Source organism: Polyodon spathula, chromosome 19 (assembly GCF_017654505.1).
Source record: "Polyodon spathula isolate WHYD16114869_AA chromosome 19, ASM1765450v1, whole genome shotgun sequence".
In the NCBI taxonomy this organism is placed as follows: Eukaryota; Metazoa; Chordata; class Actinopteri; order Acipenseriformes; family Polyodontidae; genus Polyodon; species Polyodon spathula.
This window is the reverse complement of record NC_054552.1, coordinates 31,818,755-31,840,991: the sequence shown is the minus strand read 5'-3', so window position 1 is coordinate 31,840,991 and position 22,237 is coordinate 31,818,755. Positions and strand designations below refer to the sequence as shown.

Sequence of the window (22,237 nt, the reverse complement as noted above, 5' to 3'; positions counted from 1 at the left end):
ACTAGCTTCTATGCAGCACTACAGACACTGGTGTGTGATTGCTGGCATGGATCGAAGTGTCTCCTGAAACTGGAGCCAAGGAGTTTATAAAACCAACCCTGCATATGTTTTAAACTTACCACCTGGGACTAAACAATTATGGTAAGTACCCCCTTGTCTCTCGTTATTTTATTCATGTCACATGCTTGTTAAGTTTGAGTTGATACAAGAGAGTCACAGTAAATTGTAATAAATAGTCCTGCTTTCTGAAAAGTTTAACATGGTGACAATGGATGAAGGAGCTGTGGATATTTTTGACTGTAATGTAATTTGAAATAAATCAGACAAACTTTAATGATGTCTTTTAAAACAATTTAAGTTGATTGAATGACCTTAAAATACCCTTCAGTTCTGAGTTGACCAATATTCAAATTCCAGTTATTATTAGTCTTGATAACTTTATTAAACCAAAAGGTATTGCTATTATGAAAGAATCAGAAATCCTGTTCATCATGATGAATTTGTTTTGGTAACCTTTATTGAGCCTGAAGGATAGTCATACTCCAATTGAATGACTGCAAGGCAATATGTGCTTTATTTAATCTACCTTATCTTTAGAAAAATGTAAATTCATACGTTTTATTAAATATTAATATATGGATATCAATACAGATGTTAATGTGACATTACTGTACTTATAATGTATGGAATATATGTTTTCATTATTAACAGATCTGAATACTCTCTGAGACATGATAAAACATGAAGAAAACACTCAAGTGGTATTTTTGTATTTCAGATATTTGTTGCTATAGAATGCTATAGGGTGGTGTAGAGACCAAGAACTACTGTAGCCATGAGAACTGACAATCCCCTCTAATTATCTGAAATATAACAGCAAGCATATTCAGAAAGGTCCCCTATTACCCTTTAAAGGGCTTGAAAGGAAAGGAAATGTCAAGACTGTAATTCTGAAAAGATACAGGATATTCTACACAAATATGTCCATTATTTCTTATATACAGAAATGTATGATAGTATTCTTATGGAGTAAGCTAGTTCATCTGAATGACTAAGCACACCAGAGACGCTTCCTCGATTCTCACTGTGCAACATGCATTAAGAGCTCTAATTGACTGCTTTTAGCATGCACTGAACAGGATGTCATTTTTTATAGGATTGTTAAAGTGGAATTCCTAAATGTCATCTTTGGTCAGTAGCATCAGTTCTCTTCCAGCAAGTTTTTAAAAATCTATACTGAATCAATGAGTCAGTTTCTCTTAGTTACAAATATTTATTCTTTGTGAAACAAGAAATTATTTTAATAAGGAAAGACAATTTCATTTGATATAATGCTAGACTTATATATGCAATATCGAAAATATGGTTACCTGCACGTCAAAACTTGACAGTTTCTGCAGTTCAAGCCAATGGCCACTAGTAGGCCGATATGACTGCCTTTATTCCCATTTTTCAGGCGATGACAGAGTCTCCAGTCTCATGCAATCACACACAGAATATTGTGACTTTAGTTGTCACAGTCTCCGCCACCAACTCCTCTGAACCCTGGAAGGAGCCCTCCTTCACAGCAGCGGCCAAACTCCGTGTCGTGCTCACCTTCTGCTTCTTCCTCTTCGCTGGGTACAGTAACTCTGCGGTGCTCTACAGTGTCGCTCGCAAAGGAACAAAGTCCCACATCCGCATCCTGATCCTCAGCCTCACCATCGCTGACCTGATGATCACCTTCATCGTGATGCCACTGGACACAATCTGGAATATTACAGTCCAGTGGTATGCAGGGGAGGTACCCTGCAAAGTGCTCAACTTCCTGAAGCTCTTTGCCATGTATTCCTCCGCCCTGGTGCTTGTGGTCATCAGCTTGGATCGACACACAGCCATCCTGTATCCTTTCAGCTTCACTGGAGCCAGTCACCGGAACAAGGTCATGCTTGCTGTTGCTTGGACAGCCAGCATTCTCCTGGCCTCACCACAGGTATGCAACATACATAGTGGAGCTATCTGAAGCTTACATTTGGGTGGGACTCACTTTTAAAAATGTAAGAGACAACTCAAAAGGCGAAGGTTTGAGACTTCCGATGGTCAATAAAATCTTCCAGGCCGATAAGAAAAATAAGCCTTCCGTTGTTAAGGGGACATTTTCCTCAAAATACTGTTTAACAGGATCCAGCCAAATGAAAGGGATTTTAATTAAAAATGGGAGTCTATTGGGATGGGGGCCTAACTTCTTTCTTGTTCTTGGTTTAGCTGTTTCTATTTCGACTGCGCACGGCTGAAGGGGTGAATTTCACGCAGTGCATTGCGTCGGGCAGTTTTAACGAGCGCTGGAAGGAGACGCTGTACAACATGTTCACCTTCGTCACCCTGTACGTGACCCCGCTGAGCGTAATGATCTTCTGTTACGCCAGAATCCTGTGGGAGATTGGCCGGCAAGTGAACCATGGCAAAGGTCAGCCTCAGATTCTTCTTCCATTCTTAAAACCCACCCACCGTCTGTATAATCCAAGGGCTACTTCAGCTGTATACTCTAATACAAGGTCCAAATACAGGCAACCCATTAATACCTAAATACAGGCAACCCATTAAGCACCATTCCCCTCATTTCGGGACATATTTAACTGGCATCTACCTGTTATATATATTTTCTCATCAGCTATACTGTTATGATAACTAACTAAATTTTCTCAAAAGTTAGGTCTAAGTGTAACTGTTAATTCTGCAAATATAGCCCTTCAGATACCTTTATGATGCCTCAATATAAAAGGAGAAACTGAAGGCTAAAAATTATAAATTTCTGATACAGTAAATACTTCTTAAAGACAATTCTGAGCATGAGTTTCTGCATATCCCTTTCCTAGACAAATTCAGATTTTTTTTTTTTTAAATTATGTTCCTCAGCTCTAACAAGAAGCAAAAATGACCACATCTCCAAAGCGAGACTGAAAACTCTCAAAATGACGATCGTGATTGTGGCCTCCTTCATTGTGTGCTGGACCCCGTATTACCTCCTGGGGCTCTGGTACTGGTTCCAGCCCAACATGATTGAGGAAATGCCAGAGTACATCCATCACTCCCTGTTCTTGTTTGGCCTGCTCCACACCTGCTCTGACCCCATCATCTACGGCCTCTACACGCCCTGCTTCAGGGAGGATATGCGAATGTGTTGCCATAGCGTAACGAGACACAAGCTGGCACGGAGACCCAGGTCTGTCACCCGGCTCCATGTAAATGGTGACAATATGGGGTGTGCCGTTTCAAACGGGACAGCACTTCAGACTGTGTTTTAAAACTGTGCACTGCTTACTGACTGCATGCTATGGGATGCTACTGCCCAAACAGAGCTGGATATCACTTAGTACAGGAGGAAGGAGGTTTCTCAGGTTTTATACAGTTTTACAACCCAGGTGTGAATAGGAGTTGCTGTTTCTTATATAGTACATATAGTGGTATAGATTGGTAGCAATGACATTTATTAAACAACTATGTATAAGATGCCCCATTGTTTTGTCTCTTGCTTAGGTTCTTAGGTTCTTGTGGTGTAACATTAATATAGAAAAATATATATTGTATTTACTTATGTGTTAAATAAATTAAAAGTGTTTTTGCTGAGCTGAATTGTGCTTTAATGTTTTAAAAGTTTATCAAGTGGAAAATAGTTTTGAGAAGAAGGTTGCTTGTCACTCTTCAGAGAGCACCCCACACGTTGCTGTGCACTTCTGTCTTCTGCATAGGGACACAAAGGTACAAAGCAATATAATGTTGTGAAGGCAAAATGGAGGGCATGTGGGTAAAACATCCAAACAATTGTGACTTTTTGTTAAACAACTGGAAGTGTAATAAAAGGCAAGGCTTTTACTCATGTTTTAGTGTACAGTGCTATCCACATTGTTTCATTGTAACTGTTAATTTATTTCAAGAACACACTGATCTTCTTAGATAAACAGCTTTGATTTAATCTCGTCCTTGTTAGAAAATCTCCTAAAACAGTATTATCTTCAGGTCTGATAGCCTTAATTGCCCTTCGTAATAACAAGGCTTTTGTCTTTTAATATGATCAAAATAAAACAGAAAATCTTATCTCGGATTGCTTAAAAAAAAAAAGGAATATATAAGAAAACAGACAGACTGTAAAGATAACGTTCGCCTCTATCAAGGAGAACAGACGACAGTAAATCTCTGATATCATACGAGCCAATATTTGAAGTCCATTGGCTAAAGGGCCATAAACCTTAAGAGGTCTTGTCAATCTTTTAACCTGGTGTGCTTTATAAGTGCCCCCGTCTGTCAGTGCATTTCAAACGGGGTTCAGATTGTGTTCTATAATGACGACGAGTTTCAGGTTTCATTTACCTGTAGCAGTTTTGATTCCTTTACTGGTTTCCCAGTTTCCGTTCACCTTGAAATGTGCTGAAGGGACAGAGCTGCAGACTCTCCACTGCCCCCCATGTGAACGCATCCACTGCACCCCAAGGAAGGCGTTGAAGCTGCAGTGCAACGGAGGCATAACCACAGGAGTTTGTGGGTGCTGCCCAGTCTGTGCCAAGACTGAAGGGGAGACCTGTGGAGGGAAGTGGGACTATCTTGGGAAGTGTGACGAAGGCTTGGTTTGCACGTACGAGGAGAGGCAAGACACTGAGATTAATGACCAGGATTTCAAAGGCATCTGTCAAGCAGGTAAATAAAAAAAAAATCACTCTTTATTTTTCATGCCAGCAGGAGTACCAGCTGAAGAAGTTATAATGGGATGCATGCCTTTTTTTTGGTGTAATTCTGAATATTTGAATACCATTTAATACTTAAGAGTTTGTAATGCATTGCTTTCTAGATTCTGTATGTCTGCATAGGATGTTGCTTATTTTTTCTATTCATGATACTTTTGCAGATTAAATCAGTTTTAATAATCTAGATTTTGAAGACAAATGTCTTTGTGTCCTCGTGGTTCTAGCCACCTCAACATACCAATAGGACTCAGTTGTGATCAATAATATAATTTGGGTTTTGATTTGATATGCAAGCTGTGAAAATGACTGCATTATGTCCATTGTGTTTCTTTCATGTCAAAGTGCTTTGTTAGGTTAGTAAAGTAATAATTACCATGCTTATCTAAGGTATGCTTGATATAGTGCCCAATTTATCTAAATTGTATCTCAGCATAGTCAATAATTCAATTGTCTTTCCAGATTATTTCAAAGATATATCATTTCTACCCTGCCAGAACAGAATGAAACTTTTGTTTACATTGACATGCATTGTACCTTGTCTTTAACAGATATGCATACATATGTGTTTCATCATTAGACTTTTCATAAATGTGTGATTTTAAGTAATACATACTGTCTCTTGCAGTTTTGGATCAACCACCAGAAGATGAAGTTTGCAAACCTGAGTGTACCAGGGAATTTTGCCATGCCAACCCCTTTGAAATCTGCTCTGCCAAGTGAGTCTAGAATAATCTGCCCTGAGCCCATTGCTCTACAGTGGATTAACAAAGCCATTCCACTTTTTAGCAGGGAAAAGCTTTTGGGGAAACTCTGTCAGTCCTGTTCGAAGGCGGTGCATTAATGAATGGAACTTAATGGAGCACCTTTTATTATATAGACTGAACTAGATACGTTACTTAAAGGTGCAGTAATCAATTAGTGAAGGATCATTACAAGTTACAATGTCATTGACAGTGTTACCGGAACTAGATATATAATATATACTGCTGAAATGCTGACATCTTTTAATGGATAGAAAAAAATTAAAATAAATGATAGACCAGGGATCATCAGGCCAGAAAGACAGCTTTTGGAGTACTAGGGGTTCTTATACATTACATACTCCATTGACGGTTGGTCTTTGTTTGCAGGACACTTGCCCTGGAGAGAAAGGCTTGTCATGGCTCATGCCAGCACACTGCCTGCAGCAGCTGCTTTCAAATCAAACAGACCCAGTGCAATACGGGTTGCCATTCGACTGACCTGCCATGCATTAGGCGCTTCGGGAGATGTGTGCACCATGAGTTCAGGGACCAGGAAGAGACGGTCTTCCAGCAGGTTCAGCACGTGAGTATCTGCTATAGATCAGGAGCTTCGGGAGGTGTGTGCACCATGAGTTCAGGGAATAGGAAGAGACGGTCTTCCAGCAGGTTCAGCACGTGAGTATCTGCTATAGATCAGGAGCTTTGGGAGGTGTGTGCACCATGAGTTCAGGAAATAGGATGGCCCTAATCCATGAAGGACCTTTAAAATCAATTTGGTAACTCATTGGTAACCAATGTAAGGAACTAAGCACTGGAGTAATAATTTGAACAAGATGAGTGTGAGAAAGCAGATGTCTTCAAGTTCATGAGGACAGCACACAGTAGCTCCTGGCGAAACTGTAGGGATATGGTAATCCTTAAAGGCAATGGCAAAACATGGCACATGGCACAACACACAAGCATAAGTTGTATAGAATTGCTCAAATGTATTATATCACATGAAAACACTAATCGAGATGTGTCTAAGAATTTACTGTACTTAGTTTTTTGTTAGTACTTCTCAATGACACTCAGTACAGTATTGTAGTGACTAGAAACCCTGTTTGCCGGATGTTTATCAGAGCAGTGATAGCTAATAGCAGACTGTTTTGGAGCAAAAATAAATAAATAGAGAGTAACCCTAAACTTACAATAAGTGTAACGCTGATGAAGTTTCAAACCATTACAGTGTTTTCTACCACTTCATTATTATGAAACTGAAGTCAGAGGATTGGATTAGGAGAACTGTCCTGAGGGAAATCATTTTTTTTGTGTTTTTTTTTGTTCCTGTGTCAATTAGTAAACAAGCATAAAAGTATAATTCTGGCTTGTTTACAACTAATTCTGTTCCTTCTGTGTGCAAATCTGGAAGCACTTTGTGGTTCCAAATCAAAGCTATTGGTTAGCTTAGTTATTGCTGAATTTCACATCACTTTCACCTCAAAATGTTACACAGGTCGAAGTACTTGGTCTAATTCGAAATTATCAACAGAAACATTTTAACAACTTCATTGTGTTTCCAAGGAAACGTCAGTTAAATGGACACTGGGTCCAGATGTAAGCACGGTAATAAGTAATAAGTAATAAGTAGTAAAACCTGTTCATTCTGAATGTGGCTAAAGTTCAGTGATTATTCTAATACATCCAGATAATCTCTAATGGGCATTATTTTACAGATTAATGAAGATGGATATTTTGTTTGCCTGATACCAAACTGTCCCAGCAAAGCCTGAAGACAAAACCAAGTCCCTTCCTCCTCAGTACTGTGGAAAATGCAGCAAACTTGAAGGCAGCTGTCTTAGAAACAAAGCATCACAAACTGAGCAGAAACTTTTATATTTGTGTTTGGTTTGTTTTATGAATCATCCACGATGATCTTTGTATATAAATATGTATTTAATGTATGACTATCAAATCAAATTTATTTTTGAATTTTGAGCCTTGTTTATTAATAATTCTACTGAAAGTGTTAAATAAAGCGCTTGAATACATGTCTCTCATAGTGTGTCTAATTTACACCAGTGGTTTCTGTACAGAACTGTGATGTACTAAATCTGCATGTGTTATAATTGCATATTATACAACAGCACTTTCACAACCCAAGACCTTCAAATAAAGCTAGATTTTTCCAATGGTGTTTAATTGTGCAATTTACAACCCTTAAAGAGAAAGTAGCGGGGTTCCGGAAAATCTAGCGTTCCACGTCCCCACGTGTTGCTACAACTGTTTAAATAATGTACTGAAATTGTTCTTTTCATTGTTAACACCTGTTTCAAAGCTCTTTTCAAAATGTCAGCTCTAATAATACATTTTTTTTAAATATATTAAAGCAAAGTTGAATATATTTGAATATATTGCAATGTATACCGAGCATCAAAAGAAACATCACTATTATAACACATTTATTTAAAAAAAAAAAAAAAAAAAAAGTATATAAATGGAGGACATTGATGAACTGTTCTTGGTTTCTTTTTAATCAATCAATCATTCATCCTTGACCATGACACACTTGAGTGACTATGACTGAAGCATATGCACTTAATCACCTAATTAGTGAGACAGTTGATTGGACACTGGGTATGGAGTGATTTCAGCTTTTGAATTGCAAGCTTGAATAAAAGCAATAAAAAAAAAAAATGCCATGTCTGTCAAGAGAGCAGTGCCTTCATGCAATTGGCCTGTTGAAGGCTGGACTATGACAGTGTAGTGGCTCACCGTCTTGGGTGCTCACAGACAGCAATTTCAAACCTGGCGAGACGGTATAACCAGACACACTCTGTCAATGACACACCACGAACTGAGACCAAGAGTAACAACACCGGCCCAAGATCGACAGATCATTTTGCAACATCTTCGTGATGTCAGTTGTTAATCAGCACAATAAAAAGTCACTGCACCTGCTCTAAAACAGAGTTTGTCATTTTTTGATCAAACCTAGTGAATTTTATCCAAATATAAGTAATATGTTTCTTTTGATGCTCAAGTATAAGTGATCTGTTTCTTTTGATGCTCAATATATTATTAGCAAGTTGTAATTCTCTGTACCTCTGCATCCATGACCTGCTGTATAGCTGGGCTTGTTTTCCTAGTGTCCTCCAGCTCACTGATTGAGAATTGATTTCAGCTCAGGGGTGAGAATTTAAGGGAAGCTACTAGCTGGTTATTGGCTCTGTTCTTTGTAACACGTTGATATTAAAGTCTGTATTCTTGAAATCCATGTGCTCGTTAATTATAATCTCATGTATCAAATTAGAATTTTAAATGTGGAAATAATTTTCCCATAACACAGTATATCCTTTGTGTTACTATTTCTATTCCTAGCCCTCTCCTGAGGAAAATGAGTTTGACAAGTCAAGCTAATGACTGAATCATATGAAGTGGTGTCCTAAACCAGAATGCAATGGCTTTTAATTGGCTGGTATTGTTAATTCTAAGCAATCATGAATTAAAAAGACCCTTTAATGGATTGCTTCTACGTGGAATGGTCTCCTCTGAGATCATTAGGAGCTTTGTTTTTCTCCCTGTCTATCCCCCATGAATTTTAATGATTGAACTTGGTATTTGCGAGAAAACTGCTTTACTGTGCAATGTTTCAAGTCAATTACTGCATTTCTCTGGGGTTGGGCTGGGGGGATTGACTCTTCCTTGTAAAATCTTGGATAAATACCAAAGTATTTCAAAGCCACTTGTCAAAGTAGCGACCTAGAGCCATGTAGAACTGCAAGTTGATTCAGATGTCTTTAAAAATGACACGGCTGGTTAGAGTAAACTATCAAAATATTTAACTATACTGCAATAAAACAAATGTAGAACTAGACATATTTTAATTGCAATATTAGTGTGGCAATTCAGAAATTAGTTACTGTAGCTAATTATTGTTTTTAATTCTAAATCTATTTTTATTAAACTTATATGACAAACATAGCTATTTCATGTTTGAATAGTCATTCTAAATTTGAATGGATATTTGAACTTTGTCTTATTTTGAATTAGCTGGGAAACAAAAATATAATTCATACTAGTACATTCAAGTAAAATATGCCCAGTATCCCATGTGCTTAACTATTAAAGAAAGGAGAGAAACGCTCCTCTGTGTATTATTCTTTCTGATCACGTTTAGGCTTTGGTTTCCTTAGCATGATTTCTTTCTGACACCATGAGTTCTAAATTCTGTTAAATGAAAGAATGCAAGCAGGGTCATTCTTGCCACTGAATACAATTTGGAAAAGCAGGGCTTGACCCAGCATTATTCCAAATCCCTAATCTGCACCAAGCAGTAGAGGACTGGATGTACATGCGTAATCAGTAGCATGTATAATATTGTGGGTGCAATAAAGACTGGGTCTACTGCAGAACAGCACTCTGTGACTGTCGAATGTTTGTGCAGGTGCAATGATTTTCCAGCTCCTCGATACCTTACAGCACACTTAGCTGTCCTAACGTAGCATTTTGAATTCCTCATTGTGCACTTCAGCTTGCTGGAGACAGGGGGAGCCGTGTTCATTCACTCTGCTATTGGACTCTCCAAGGTCAGGGACTAGTTAATGGATTTTGAGTTTATGATACAGCAGCAATCATAACAAAGTTATCACAACTTAAATTGCCAGGCCTGGTTTTACAATGGTCAGTTTTGTTAGGCATTGTTTCATGTTTTCTGATGGAGTTTTTTTTTTTAAAAGAAGTTAATTATTACATGAAAAGAAGCAGTTGGCAAGTTTATTAAAACTGAGAGGAGGCAAGTTTGTCCTTAACCCGAGAAGTGAACACACAAAATACACCATTCAAGAACTCCGATGGCTCACTAAAATTCCATATGGAACACATTGAATGGATTACTTTTCACAAGTATTCTCTTGCCAAATTTAACCTTCTGACTTTGAACAGCATCAAAACCAATCCCTGATTTCTACAGTGTCTTTATTGGAACTTTTAAACTATATCACTTTATGCAAAAACTTTACTAATCAATAAAGTGGGTCCCTCAACAGCATTTTATATATTTTACACCATAGGGATGTTGGTCTCAGTAACTCATTGATACAACACAGCAGTCCTCTTCGACAGATTTAAACAACAGCAGTATTTAAGACCTCTGCTGTTTAGATCAAGTGAACAGGCCCAAATGTAATTGATTTCTGTAGATTGATAAATCCTCTGTGGAAATATTTCTCTTGGCATAGCGTTATCTTTGCTGACACCCTTTATCTAGGAGTGAAAGGAGTTTAAGAGATATTTCACTACACAGGCGGTACACACATAGGAGCAGATAGGAGAGGTCACTGACTTGTTCCAGCCCTCTTTGATGTTGTTGAGCGTTCTTCAGACCTTTTCTTATACAGTCCAGAATATGTATTTGGGTAATGATGTAAATAACCAGCTCATTGGAGATACTGAATTCAGCTCTATGCTTCTAAAAAGTGCAGAGCAGTGTTTTTAAAACTTTTATGATCGATTTGCATCACACCTTGTAAATTCAACATGAATTACTGTAGCATTAGATTTAAACCCCAGGTGTTTTTGCAGGACTTTGTATTTCTGTTTTTAAAAGCTTTATCACTGGAAATACAGCTGTTCAGATGAAACCTTGTTTGCTCTTCTTACTTGTAGTGAGTAAGAATACTGTTCAGTTACAGTGTAGCTCCCTGGTACCTCATCTCTCCCCAGATCTATCTAAAATACTGTACATCCCCATACAGAGTTTAAGGGCTGTATAAAAAGGGCAAGCAAAGAAATATATTCAACAGAAGAGAAAAGTACAGAAAAAAAACCCTCTTGGTTAGCACTCTCCTAATTTCTTAATATATATATAAAACGTACTAATTAAAATATCAAAGTCTCCCATTATTACAATAATTATAGAACATTCTTTTTCCAGTTTATCACTGAGATCAGTACTTAGACAGGTTCCCTTTCACTGGCTGTTTTGGGAATCAAGTGCTGCAGATTGTTCACTTTATTAAGGTTTATGGTCCGTCTCCCTTTGAAGCCAAGAAACTACTCCTGAGACGGAAGAGTTCAACGTTGTTTCATTAAAAAAGTTAAAATTTAAACAAAGCCTCTTCTACCTTCTGTTCATAAACGTTAGTTGCCTCACTGAGCTGGCATGGCACCCGTCCTGTTAGCACAAGCGGAAGAAAACTAAACCCTCACAGAGAAGGAAAGTGTCAGAATAATCGCCATGGCACTGTCCCATATAAATACTAGCTACGGTACATTTACAGCACATAGCAATATTGCAGTTTGCTATGCTTTATGCAATGCTTTTTACTTGTGTTGTGACTAGCCTTGTGGTTAGCGATGCTTTACCAAACTTACAAGGTAGTCCTATCTTCTAAACATGTGTACATGTGCATTGAATGGACATGCTTGAATGCTCCTTCACACATAATGGAACAGACTACAGCCACAATATCCATTGCATAAAAAGGAATCTTCTGTATAGAAGTTATTTGTTTGTATTATAATAAGTGTCCATTCTTTTTAAGCAGTGATAGCCAGGGATTTCAAATACATTTGCTTCCCTCCTATTAGCACAAGAAGGATGACTCCAGCTTCAGTGCAGCATTGTTCCAGTCCCCTTGAAAGTAATAAACAGCCGTACTGTAAAAGAGAAATGCATTTAATAAATAAAGCGCGCACCAGGAGAACAACAGCAAGGCTTTGAAGCAGCTGGAAAGGGTTTTGTTTATTGAGATGACAGGAAAATAAAAACCTTACAAGAACACCTTTTCATTCACATTGTATGTAACCCTGCAACAAGCTGGTATTCAGGGCTTAGAATGGGGGGTGTGAACTCCACCCACCTTGCTTCTTTATCATAGACAAACATGTTTCTAAGCAACCAAAGTGAGATGCAAAACCAACATTTGAAAATCCAATTCTGGGCTGCTGATCTTCAAATTGAAGGAGCTTAAAGGAATAGATTTGAAAAGGCTGTTGACTGTCTAAACAAAACTTCACTGTCTAAATAAATCACCCTTCAAGAAAGTGCACAGGTGCAGCATTCTACCATAACTACAGGAAATTTGAAAAACAAAAGGCCAATAATAAACCAGAATGACTTGCAGCCAGTTGGTTACCAGTGAGTAAAACAAATACAACACATTGATTTATAGCCAGACAACAGCTGTGTTAAAATACTATCTGTATTGTAAGAGTTACAATACAATGCCACGCAATTTCAAAGGCTCTCTCTCAATATGCAAGGATAACATGCACAATGATCAAAGCATTGGGCAAACATATGTCTAAATGACAACGTTTTTGAAACATTTTTAAAAGCTACTGATGTTAAGACTGGAGTAAACACTTTTAATGCCTCTCATTTTCTTCCCTGTGACATCCTGTAACGTTCATCAATGCTCTTTATAATGTACATTAATCCACATATCCTCTTTGTCTAGTTTTATTTACAGTCACCATTTGCACTAAGCAGTATTTACTACACTAGAACCTGGTTATAGTATAACTCCAGATAGTCCCAGACTTACCATGCAAAAGAACGTAAGATTGATTTAATGTTGTTTCCCCTCCTCCAGTAATACAAGACAAATCAGCAGGTGTAGAGCTTAAACAAGAATATACTTAATACTCTCAAACAAAATGTGAAACAGGGGACGCTTGATTCTTGAAGTAACACATAACCACTTGGATATTTGGAAACAGGTACAACTCTGCTCAGCTGCTAGCGATCATGGCATGCTTTCAGGAGCAGGGCATCGATTTATGGAAAATGATTTCTCTCTGGTATACGCGCTAGACTAGGCTAAATCAGCATGTCAATTTATTCACAATAGAAAATCTGCTTGAAAATGGCGAGGTTCACCTGCGTGTCTTGAGCTGTACATGTATGACTAGTTCACACAGAAATGCTTTTTTTTTTCCTTCTTGTTTTTACTATATAATACTTAGGACACAACAATTCCTTTGTGTAGGACAATTCAATGGTTTGATTGTCTTGGCAGCTGCCAGAATATAATGTGCAAGCTTTCTTACTGATTAAAGCAATCAGATAAGACATCATTCCAATTATTAATTCAGTGCTGACACCAGCTGTAACCGTTAAGTTTATAAGATAAAACTCAAATGTTAATTTCAATCATTTTGCCAAAGCAGTCTATTCTTAAAATGTATTTACACTTCTTTAAATCAGGCATTTGTAAAGAATAATGAACAAAAAGGAAGTACACACCTAATGCATGGAGGTAGATAGAGCCCACCACCCCTGAACCAGATAACCAGCCTGCCAAAATATCCCACCAGGGGTGTCATAATAATTTATGGCCCTTTGCTTATCTTACAAAAACAGACATATATCTGTGAACCTGGGTTAATAAATCTAATTTATTACACTCTAATTTATTATATAACCCCTGTGTTGTAATATTAAGTGCACAGTATACTACTGTGTCATTATTTGTGTTGTTAAATTATAACAGTGCAGAATCAAAAAAATTCTGTTAAGAAATAGACACTGTGGAAGTATTTATGAAATGCATTTACCAGCTTGCTAGTGCTTCATGAATACACGTCTATATGTTGCTTTTTAAACTGTCGGGGCTATGCAGCAAAAAATAATTCATAGCTTCTCCCCATTATGCAATGACCTCCAAATTCCTATTTGTATTCTAGTCTTATCAAGATACAGATTGTGTGGTTATCAAAAAGAAAACAAATAACTGGTTATTCACATATCACACTGTCTGTCTAATTAATGAAATGGAAGTTCTAATTTATATGCATCTGTGCTCTGTCCTGTAATTGCACAAATATATGAAGGATCATGCATACTGGACTAAGAAAACCATCTTTGCAGGAAATGAGTCATGAAATTCTTCCAAATATACTTTACAGAGAAGAATGAAATAAAAATAACATTTCACTGGACACACAGATGAGGTTTGCTAAGCTTTGGCAACACCACATTGTCCTCAAAGAAAGTACAACAAATGTGACGAGGGTGCAGATCTGTGTGATTCGATAGTTACAGGCAACGGATTTTATGTCTGGCAAAACTTTAAATAATGAAGAAATAAGAGCCGATAGCAAAACGCATTTTCTTATTTTTTTATACAACTTAAAAGTCCAGGGAAAACAGCGGTGCATTGATGACCCCTTGTGGCAGTCATTTTTATATCATTCTCTGCATCGTTTAACAGGGTTTAGTGGTTAAAACGATCTTTAAAGTTCACTTCATCTAGTGAATCTGTCACAGATTGATAACTTGATAAAATATATGTATTATTGTTGTTATTAAAACCATCACATGAAACTGTTTGAAATGTAATTCTCAAAGAAATACTGATTATCAGGTAACCATCTTGCTTTGTACATTTTATTCTGTGTCTATGAGAGAATTACCAATGAAATCCCACATTATTTATTCCATGTTTTTAGGATTCATACTGAAGGCAACATATTCTAGCTCAACACAGTGCTTCCCTGCTATGCATGGTCACACTATAACAAAGAGTTTAATATAGCACTTCTAAACATGCAAATGCAGAAAATAATTTCAGCCTCGAATACAAAATACATTCTCTCATCAAGAGCAAAAGATAAAGCTTCAGTTCCCAATTAGTATAAATCAATATTTACAGAACCTACAGATACATATTTATTGCATTAAAACTCTAAATGCTAAAATATTGAAATATCTCAAGGTATGCATATAAAGATATTGTGCACTAAAAAAAAAAAAAAAAAAAAAAAAAGTGCCAAAAGTCATGTGACCTTGTTTAGGTACAGGACTGCACAGTACTTTTCCAGAGGCTGTATTGCAGTTTATATTAAGGCACTATGCACTATGAGGGCATGACAGCCTCATTTTCTTTTATCAAACAGTCTGTTCCAGAAGGACTGGAATGCTGGTGAATTACAAGCCCCAATGACGATTAGCAGCAATAAATATAAAGACATCAGGATAGCAAAGTAGTGCTTGGACAGCCAGGACATCTTCCTTGTGTGCCTGAAACAAACAGTTAAAAAACAACAGTTACACTTGCATCACAGAATAACGAACTGACACCACTGAATACCCCCACCCCCATAATATCACTGCTTCCCAAATAAAAGGCTCCTATTCCCCGGTTCATCACTGTAGAGAACATTTTCTCAGATACTGGGAAAAATAAAGAATGACTGAAGTAAAAGCATTAGGGGTTCCATAATCCACTATGCAGATATAGTCTTTCAGCTTGTGAATACCTTTCACATTCACCTACCTTCTTCTGTGCTGTTTCTCAGAGTAGACCAGGAGATATTTCACTCGGAGGAGCTGATTGTTGGTGACGACAAAGTATTTCTGCGGAACATCTCCGCCTTCGCTGTTCCTCACTCGGGCTCTCCGCCTGTCAATGCTGTCTGAATCTACCCAAGAAAACGCAGAACAGGGAGTTTGAGTAGGAGGTATTTTATATATGTCAATGTAGTTTTTGTCATAGCCCAGTTATGAGCTAAAGTAATTATACTAGCATAGCCTCATTCTTGTCATAGCCCCCCTCTCCAGCTTTAGCGACATCGAATTCTTAACATTGAGGCATTGGTAGGACCAGATCTGGTCATTATAAAGTAAATAGAAAAATATGTAATAAAAGCACTGAAACACAAAAATACAAATGCACACTCTTCTTATGCAAACAAGGATTAGGTTGAAGATTAGCACTGTATACATTGTATACAGCTCACATTTTTAAGCAGCTATTCTTTGGGCGTTACTCAACAATATATTTTTTAAAAACAAAAGTAAAAATGCATACAACAATTTCCACTCTTTCATTTTCCCTGCTATTACAAGCTGTTGCTCAGCTGTACAGTTTGATTTCCTTATTTACTTAGAAATATTCAGATCTGTATACCCCTTGAGAAAACCATCACTTCATTTTGGAAGATATTGTTACACATGCCTTCCATGAGGTGGCAGTGCAGTACAAGAGTTTCTAATCTGCCTCGCAATTGGACCACAGAAATGTCCTATGGAGTCCCAAATTATCCCTAAAAGACTGTGTGCCCAATTGTGATTCATTTTAGAAAAACTACAAGGTTTGCAGGCTGGATATAAGACCCATTGATTGGCCAGTCCAAGTTTTAGTCAGATGTGAGCTAATATAGACAAACCATAGAGGTTGTGAACTTGGGTACAAATGGTTAGGCTTACATTGCGGTGTAATGAGACCTCTGTTCTCATTGCTGCACTTAAGGCAATGCATGGTTTGAAATTCTAACTAAAAAGCTGTACAGTATAGAATGCAGATTTTATCCCCTACCACAGTGGGACGGACAGCCTTTAAAATGATGGTGTAATGTACATGGTATGATCAATTTAATTTAAAAAAAAAAAAAAAAAAAAAAAAAAAAAAAAAAAAAGATAATCTCACCTTTCTTTTTTAACTGACATTTTACATCTGGGTGGTCAATAATTTCACATACAGCCACACAGCTGAGCAATGGTCCCAGAATGCACTTCTGCCATCCACTCCCATGGGGGCTGTACAGCAGGGCCAAGCTCAGATCGCTAGTGAGATAGGTACCTTCGCCAAATAACGAAGTCTGAAAACGATTGTTTACAATCCCTTCGTTATCACAATGAAAAATAAAATGACTACACTTGAAACTTTTCTCCACCATTGTCTATGTCGCCAGAAAAAAATTCCCTAAAGCCACACTGCAAAAAATGACTAAAACCACTTAACTCTTGAGGAAACAAAAAACAGATGGACATTACTGTTCTAAAAGCAACTTTAATTAACTGTGCAGTTTCTCCAGATTTTACTTCATGAAATGTAAAGCTTGCATGTTAAACTCAAACTACTTGCCTTGTTCAAGTGACAGTGCAAACCATTGTGGACTATTGAATGAAAGTTTTCAAGACGGCTCCCGTGAAATGCATAAAAAAGGTCCCTCTCCCCCTTTGTCTCCTCGAATTTGGCATTCATTTGGTCACAGTGGACAACCTCAAACAGGAAGTCAGGGGGAGGGACAGAGCCCCCGTTAAATCCCGTCAGCGCCTGGATTTTCACATACTAAATTATAAGAGACAGAAAGAGTATGGGAACAGTTAAAACAGTAATGCTTGCTAAAGAAAAGAACATTTATTCTGCTAATTGGATTCCAGTGTCAAGTGGTTGGTTAAGGTCACAATGGCCCCTACAATGCGTTCTACAACCAAGCTTAAACCACTTGAAGAAACACTTCAGCACTGGGTCCAGGATTCATTTTAATTTCCCACACCCTCAAACCTTCACAACAAAGACTGCTGACTTGGTGTCAACAATTGCGGCAATACTAAATAAAGCAATACTTCAGAAAAGATTTCAGAAGCGTCGTCCCAATCAGTTCCCAGAAAGAAAAAAAGAAACTACCCTGTTCTCAGCTTGGTTTTGAGTTTGGGAACTGTGATAGGACTACAGATATGTGTCATCTCATTTACAAAGCCACTCTGCAGGAAACAGATCTCACAATCCTGTCTAAAATATATTATGCCTGCATTGGCTTTACTACAGTTACCACAGTGAACACCTTTATGATAGTAAGCACATGCTTTATAGTTTGATTTCAAAGGTACACACATTTAAAAACATTGCTGTGAAATAATATAAAGCAATACTTTACTGCATAACCTGTACCTCTTCTTTCAGTAGACTCTTAATAGTTTGGTTCTTTGATGATAAAACCCAGTGGAGGAGGTCCAGCAAAGCCTCGTCTCCCCCAGGACCAGACTGCAGCACCTCTCTAACACTCGGCAGAGATTTTACATCTGCCAGCTGAAAAAATACAAAAGTACAGGAGGAATCCTTAGGAAGTGAACAAAGTGAACACCTGTCTCAAAACTGAACTGTTTTCATTATACAAATTCACACATAGTACTCAAGGCATACTGTTGGCACTCAAGTTAGTTGGCCGTACTTACCAAAGCATCAAACTCTTTGTTTTCTCCAGTAATATAGTTGGGTGGGAAAGGTCTGAGAACAGAGTCCCGTTTATAGCTTTGTGCAGCGGCTACAAAGAGACTGCATCGGAGATCAGCAGCCAGGAGGTCCTTCTTCAGGCATTCTTTAACCATTTCCCTGGTGGCGGGATTGTTGCTGGGCAGCTGCATTCCCACACTGTATGAAATGATATGCATAATACGAATAACAACAATAACACTTATTTTTTATTTAACATATTATTATTAAATATGTTACAGAAAGTGGGTGCGCCTTGCTCAGTCTTCCACTTTTTTGTCAGGCTTGAATGATATATACCGGTATATATTCCTATCGCTTTTGCTATAAACAGTGCCCCTATTTAACATATGTGCGTGTTCTCACGCTGCACTGTTCCGTACATTTCATTTGGCAGCTTGTCATGACCCTGCATTTGACAGACTAGTTAACTTGGTTAATATTATTTTACACTACCGTGTTGTGCCAGAACGCTACTGCTAGGTTGATTAATTCACTTTAAACATATTTTTCCGCAAGGTGTACTTTTCACCTTAACAGAACAGTGCAAAACACAACGAATGATAACTTCTGAAATACCTTACCTTAAAGATATGTGCCGTTACACAACATACACAAATGCAAGTAACTGTAATGTACTGTATTGTAGTCCAAATTGGCTTTAGAACTCCAACTAACTTAGTTTATGATTAAACAAATGAATGCCATATGCTACAAAAAAAAAAAAAAAAAAAAAAAGGCGTTTCTAGATTTACAACTCGTACTTCCTGGAACGAGAAATCAAGTGTTCCACTTTTCAAATGCTGTTTGGTAACAAAATTAATAAATAAATAAAATCAAACACGCATAGCAATAATATAATTGAAAAGCAGCTCTCTGGGTTGTCTGGAATACTTCGTTTAGTTTTTATTTATTTATGTATTTACAGCACACCTCACCTCTTTTTTTAACGGTGCCGCGAACCAAGTCGCTTGTATTTCATGTGAGGCTTGGCACAAAAAACTGCGAGAGGTATGTTTGAGCAGAATAAACGGAAACCATGTCTTTGTTTCGAAGCGCTAAAGCGAATCTCTACTCTTTCTCCACGTCTGTATTATTGCTTGGCAACAACTTTTGTTTTGCAGCGACACCTCATTCTAATTAAGACCCTGCTGCAAGACCTAAACGGGGTGTCTTTGGAAATGCCTGCCCAATACTGCTGCTGTGGAAAGCTGCTTAGTGTGCGCTACGGGGAAGGAATGGGGCAGGTGAGCGAACGTCAAAAGAACTGTTACTCCAAATAAATTATACAAATTCTAACGCCGGTCAAATTCATTTGGCATCATTGTTTGAACCCAGAAAGCCCAGGTAGTAGAAGTGCAATATTCCAAGTTTGGTCGTGAGTCCAGTGCGGTAGTAGCCGGAGTCTGTTAGCTGGCAGCTGCGTGTGTTTTGAAAGTACAGTCGAAGAATGTGACCAGCCCGATGAGCCTGCTTTCGTGTGCATGTGCTCAGGACACGCTGCAACATGTAACCGTGTTCCAATGCGGGCTTGCATCGGGAGTGCACCAGTGCATCCACATATATGAACTCTGACGTATCTAAATACAGCACGTTGTCGCGTAGGTGGTCGTCGTGAGTAAGCAGCGACCCCAGCAACATGCTGTATTTGAGTGTGCTGTCTGAAGCAGTGCTGTGTTCACTCTACTACCTGCATGGTGTGCATGATTAGTAATGCAACACAGCCTTCATGCACACTGCTTCAGTGCTCATCGCTGTGCTTCCCCACAATCAGCCCAATCATTCTTTTGAAGCGTTTTTTGTTTGTTTGTTTGTTTGTTTGTTTTTTTGCTGTATTGCCGTTTGTAAGAAACAGGTCACTCATTCCGTGATATTAAACTGGGGGCATGTTAAATACTGTATTAGGAACACGTGGGGGGTATAAAGTATTTAATAGTTTTAAATTCAATTTATGAATATGCGAGGAATTTCAACTGGAATAAAACGTGATGTATTTGTTTTAAAATACATCACGTATTTTTTGTAAATTCTTTTAAACGTGTGGTTTAACTTCACTGATGAATCTTCGTTTGCTGGTCATTACATTTCACCGATGGGCCGTTTTATAATAAAATGCAATTCTACAGTTTTGCAGCCGCAGCAATACTGACGACTAGAGAATTTGAATGAATTATGTGATAGAAACACATTAACCACACGAAATAACTTTAAACCAACGTAATAGCCTTTGTAATCAAATGTACAGGCATTCAGCACCTCATTCATCATGCATTTGTTCCCTGCAGGGACGTCGCACAGTGCCGGCTATTTATGATCGTTCCGCTCACGATAAGGTAGCCTGAACCTCTAACTGAAGCATTGCTTACACTTCTAGCAGTTATAAAACAAGAGCTACACTCCAGTGTTTCTTCCATAACCTCTAACTGAGCATTGCTTACACTTCTAGCAGTTATAAAACAAGAGCACGTTATCCTCACTGCTGATCATCTGATTTTTATTCTAGGAAAATCATCTTGCACTGTTTGATATTTAAACTGATATGAGAGTTAAATATTAATAATTGTTCTTTTTTTTTTTTTTTTTTTTTCCAATATTATTTTGATATTACAATCTTTGAATCTGCTTCAGCTTGGCTCACTATGGTCGTCTCTCCAAGTCATCAGTAACTGTCATGCTTGTAAATGGCTTATTTTGGCAAGTTTGTGTACCACATTGGCAGGCTTAGAATTGCTTGTATGATATAGCCGCTGCTCTAGTGCAGTGGTTCTCATTCCTGGTCCTCGGGGACCACTGTGTGTCTGCTGGTTTTCATTCCAACTGAGCTCTCAATTACTTAACTAGATCCTTAATTGAATGGATAATTTGCTTAATTAGACCTTTTTAATTGTTTTCAGTTCTTTTTTTTTTTTTTTTTTTTTTTTTTCTTTTTTTTTTTTTTTTTTTTTTTTTTTTTTCCTTCCCCCCCTTTTTTTTTTTTTTAACCTTTTTTTTTTTTTCTTTTTTTTTTTTTTTTTTTTTTTTTTTTTTTTTTTTTTTTTTTTTTTTTTCTTTTTTTTTTTTCCCCTTTTTTTTTTTTGTTTTTTTTTTAGATTTCAAGTGTTGCAGATTTGAAGTTAGCTATAACATTAGTTTACTTTAAATACAGATAAATGAATAATGCATGATATACAGTAAAAAAAAGCATACTATATTATATACAGTAAAAAATGCATAATACATCATATAGTAGCATATATATCAGGCTTAAAGAGCATGGAAAGCAAGAGAGAACAATTGGGTCTTGAGAGGAAACCGTAACATGTTCAGGTAAACAATGTTCAACCCCTAGGTACTCAACGAATTCAACTCAGACTGGTTCTTCTTTTGAGTGACGCAGGTATAGTTAGGAAACTGACCATTTGGAATTTGCCAGCCTGTCAGCAAACGAGCGTTTGGTGCACCTCATTGCAAAAACAAGAAACGTATTATCATTTTAATTGTGGGACACGTGCCCCTAGTACCCTAAAGGGTTAAATAATCTAGAACAATACCCCTTCTTTGTGTGTAGTGTCCTTCCATTCACCAGCTTCTTCACTGTAATTCTCAGATGTGCTATTACTAATCTGAAGGCCTGTCACACAAGACAGCAGTGAAATAAGTACAGTCGTTTATGGAAATTTATGTACTCACTGTATCTGCTACAAAAAGTAGAGTGGCTATAATGGAAGCACGTCTTGATAACACTTTGACAAAGGAACATTTCAAATACTACATGCTGCTGTGTTAGACACCAGCCCAGGCTGTCTCAACTTGT

At 37.6% G+C, this 22,237-nt stretch overlaps 3 protein-coding genes and 1 long non-coding RNA gene across 6 annotated transcripts in view; 3 read left to right on the top strand and 1 right to left on the bottom strand.

The window, feature by feature from the left end:
* The first annotated feature begins 1,429 nt into the window (after positions 1-1,429).
* LOC121294556 (gonadotropin-releasing hormone II receptor-like) lies at positions 1,430-3,284 on the top strand. The gene is made up of 3 exons (XM_041218343.1): positions 1,430-1,972; positions 2,245-2,446; positions 2,896-3,284. Exons 1-3 carry the CDS (start codon positions 1,430-1,432, stop codon positions 3,282-3,284), a joined length of 1,134 nt encoding a protein of 377 aa, XP_041074277.1.
* Positions 3,285-4,319: 1,035 nt separating this feature from the next.
* On the top strand, positions 4,320-8,860 carry si:ch73-330k17.3 (IGFBP domain-containing protein). The gene is made up of 4 exons (XM_041218342.1): positions 4,320-4,671; positions 5,344-5,434; positions 5,849-6,044; positions 8,822-8,860. The coding sequence occupies exons 1-4, from the start codon at positions 4,320-4,322 to the stop codon at positions 8,858-8,860; spliced, it is 678 nt and encodes a 225-aa protein (XP_041074276.1).
* A 5,588-nt stretch (positions 8,861-14,448) lies between these two features.
* On the bottom strand, positions 14,449-19,553 carry LOC121294334 (protein mono-ADP-ribosyltransferase PARP16-like). Of its 2 annotated transcripts, none has more exons than XM_041217941.1 (7): positions 19,383-19,553; positions 18,408-18,603; positions 18,124-18,261; positions 17,314-17,520; positions 16,876-17,047; positions 15,724-15,868; positions 14,449-15,467 (listed from the first exon to the last, which is right to left on the bottom strand). In XM_041217941.1, the coding sequence occupies exons 2-7, from the start codon at positions 18,594-18,596 to the stop codon at positions 15,323-15,325; spliced, it is 996 nt and encodes a 331-aa protein (XP_041073875.1). In that variant the 5' UTR covers positions 18,597-18,603; positions 19,383-19,553; the 3' UTR covers positions 14,449-15,322. The 2 variants fall into 2 exon arrangements, with proteins under 2 accessions (XP_041073875.1, XP_041073874.1); XM_041217940.1 differs by lacking the exon at positions 19,383-19,553 and adding an exon at positions 19,029-19,133.
* Positions 19,554-19,629: 76 nt separating this feature from the next.
* LOC121294335 overlaps positions 19,630-22,237 on the top strand; it is a 29,257-nt gene continuing 26,649 nt past the window's right edge. For both annotated transcript variants that reach the window (XR_005946767.1, XR_005946766.1), the window contains exon 1: positions 19,630-19,691. This is a non-coding gene — a long non-coding RNA (uncharacterized LOC121294335). The remainder of the gene's footprint in view (positions 19,692-22,237) is intronic.

What these genes read in the sequence shown, in the direction of transcription:
- LOC121294556 (XM_041218343.1), top strand. Translation starts at nt 1,430, where the DNA reads ATGACTGCCTTTATTCCCATTTTTCAGGCGATGACAGAGTCTCCAGTC. An exon ending in TTCTCCTGGCCTCACCACAG is followed by an intron (nt 1,973 to 2,244) that starts GTATGCAACATA and finishes TTCTTGGTTTAG; the next exon opens with CTGTTTCTATTTCGACTGCG. An exon ending in GCAAGTGAACCATGGCAAAG is followed by an intron (nt 2,447 to 2,895) that starts GTCAGCCTCAGA and finishes TATGTTCCTCAG; the next exon opens with CTCTAACAAGAAGCAAAAAT.
- si:ch73-330k17.3 (XM_041218342.1), top strand. Translation starts at nt 4,320, where the DNA reads ATGACGACGAGTTTCAGGTTTCATTTACCTGTAGCAGTTTTGATTCCT. An exon ending in CAAAGGCATCTGTCAAGCAG is followed by an intron (nt 4,672 to 5,343) that starts GTAAATAAAAAA and finishes TGTCTCTTGCAG; the next exon opens with TTTTGGATCAACCACCAGAA. An exon ending in TTTGAAATCTGCTCTGCCAA is followed by an intron (nt 5,435 to 5,848) that starts GTGAGTCTAGAA and finishes CTTTGTTTGCAG; the next exon opens with GACACTTGCCCTGGAGAGAA.
- LOC121294334 (XM_041217941.1), bottom strand. Translation starts at nt 18,596, where the DNA reads ATGCAGCTGCCCAGCAACAATCCCGCCACCAGGGAAATGGTTAAAGAA. An exon ending in ATGTCAGTTAAAAAAGAAAG is followed by an intron (nt 15,869 to 16,875) that starts GTGAGATTATCT and finishes TTTCTTGGGTAG; the next exon opens with ATTCAGACAGCATTGACAGG. An exon ending in GAGAAACAGCACAGAAGAAG is followed by an intron (nt 15,468 to 15,723) that starts GTAGGTGAATGT and finishes TGTTTGTTTCAG; the next exon opens with GCACACAAGGAAGATGTCCT.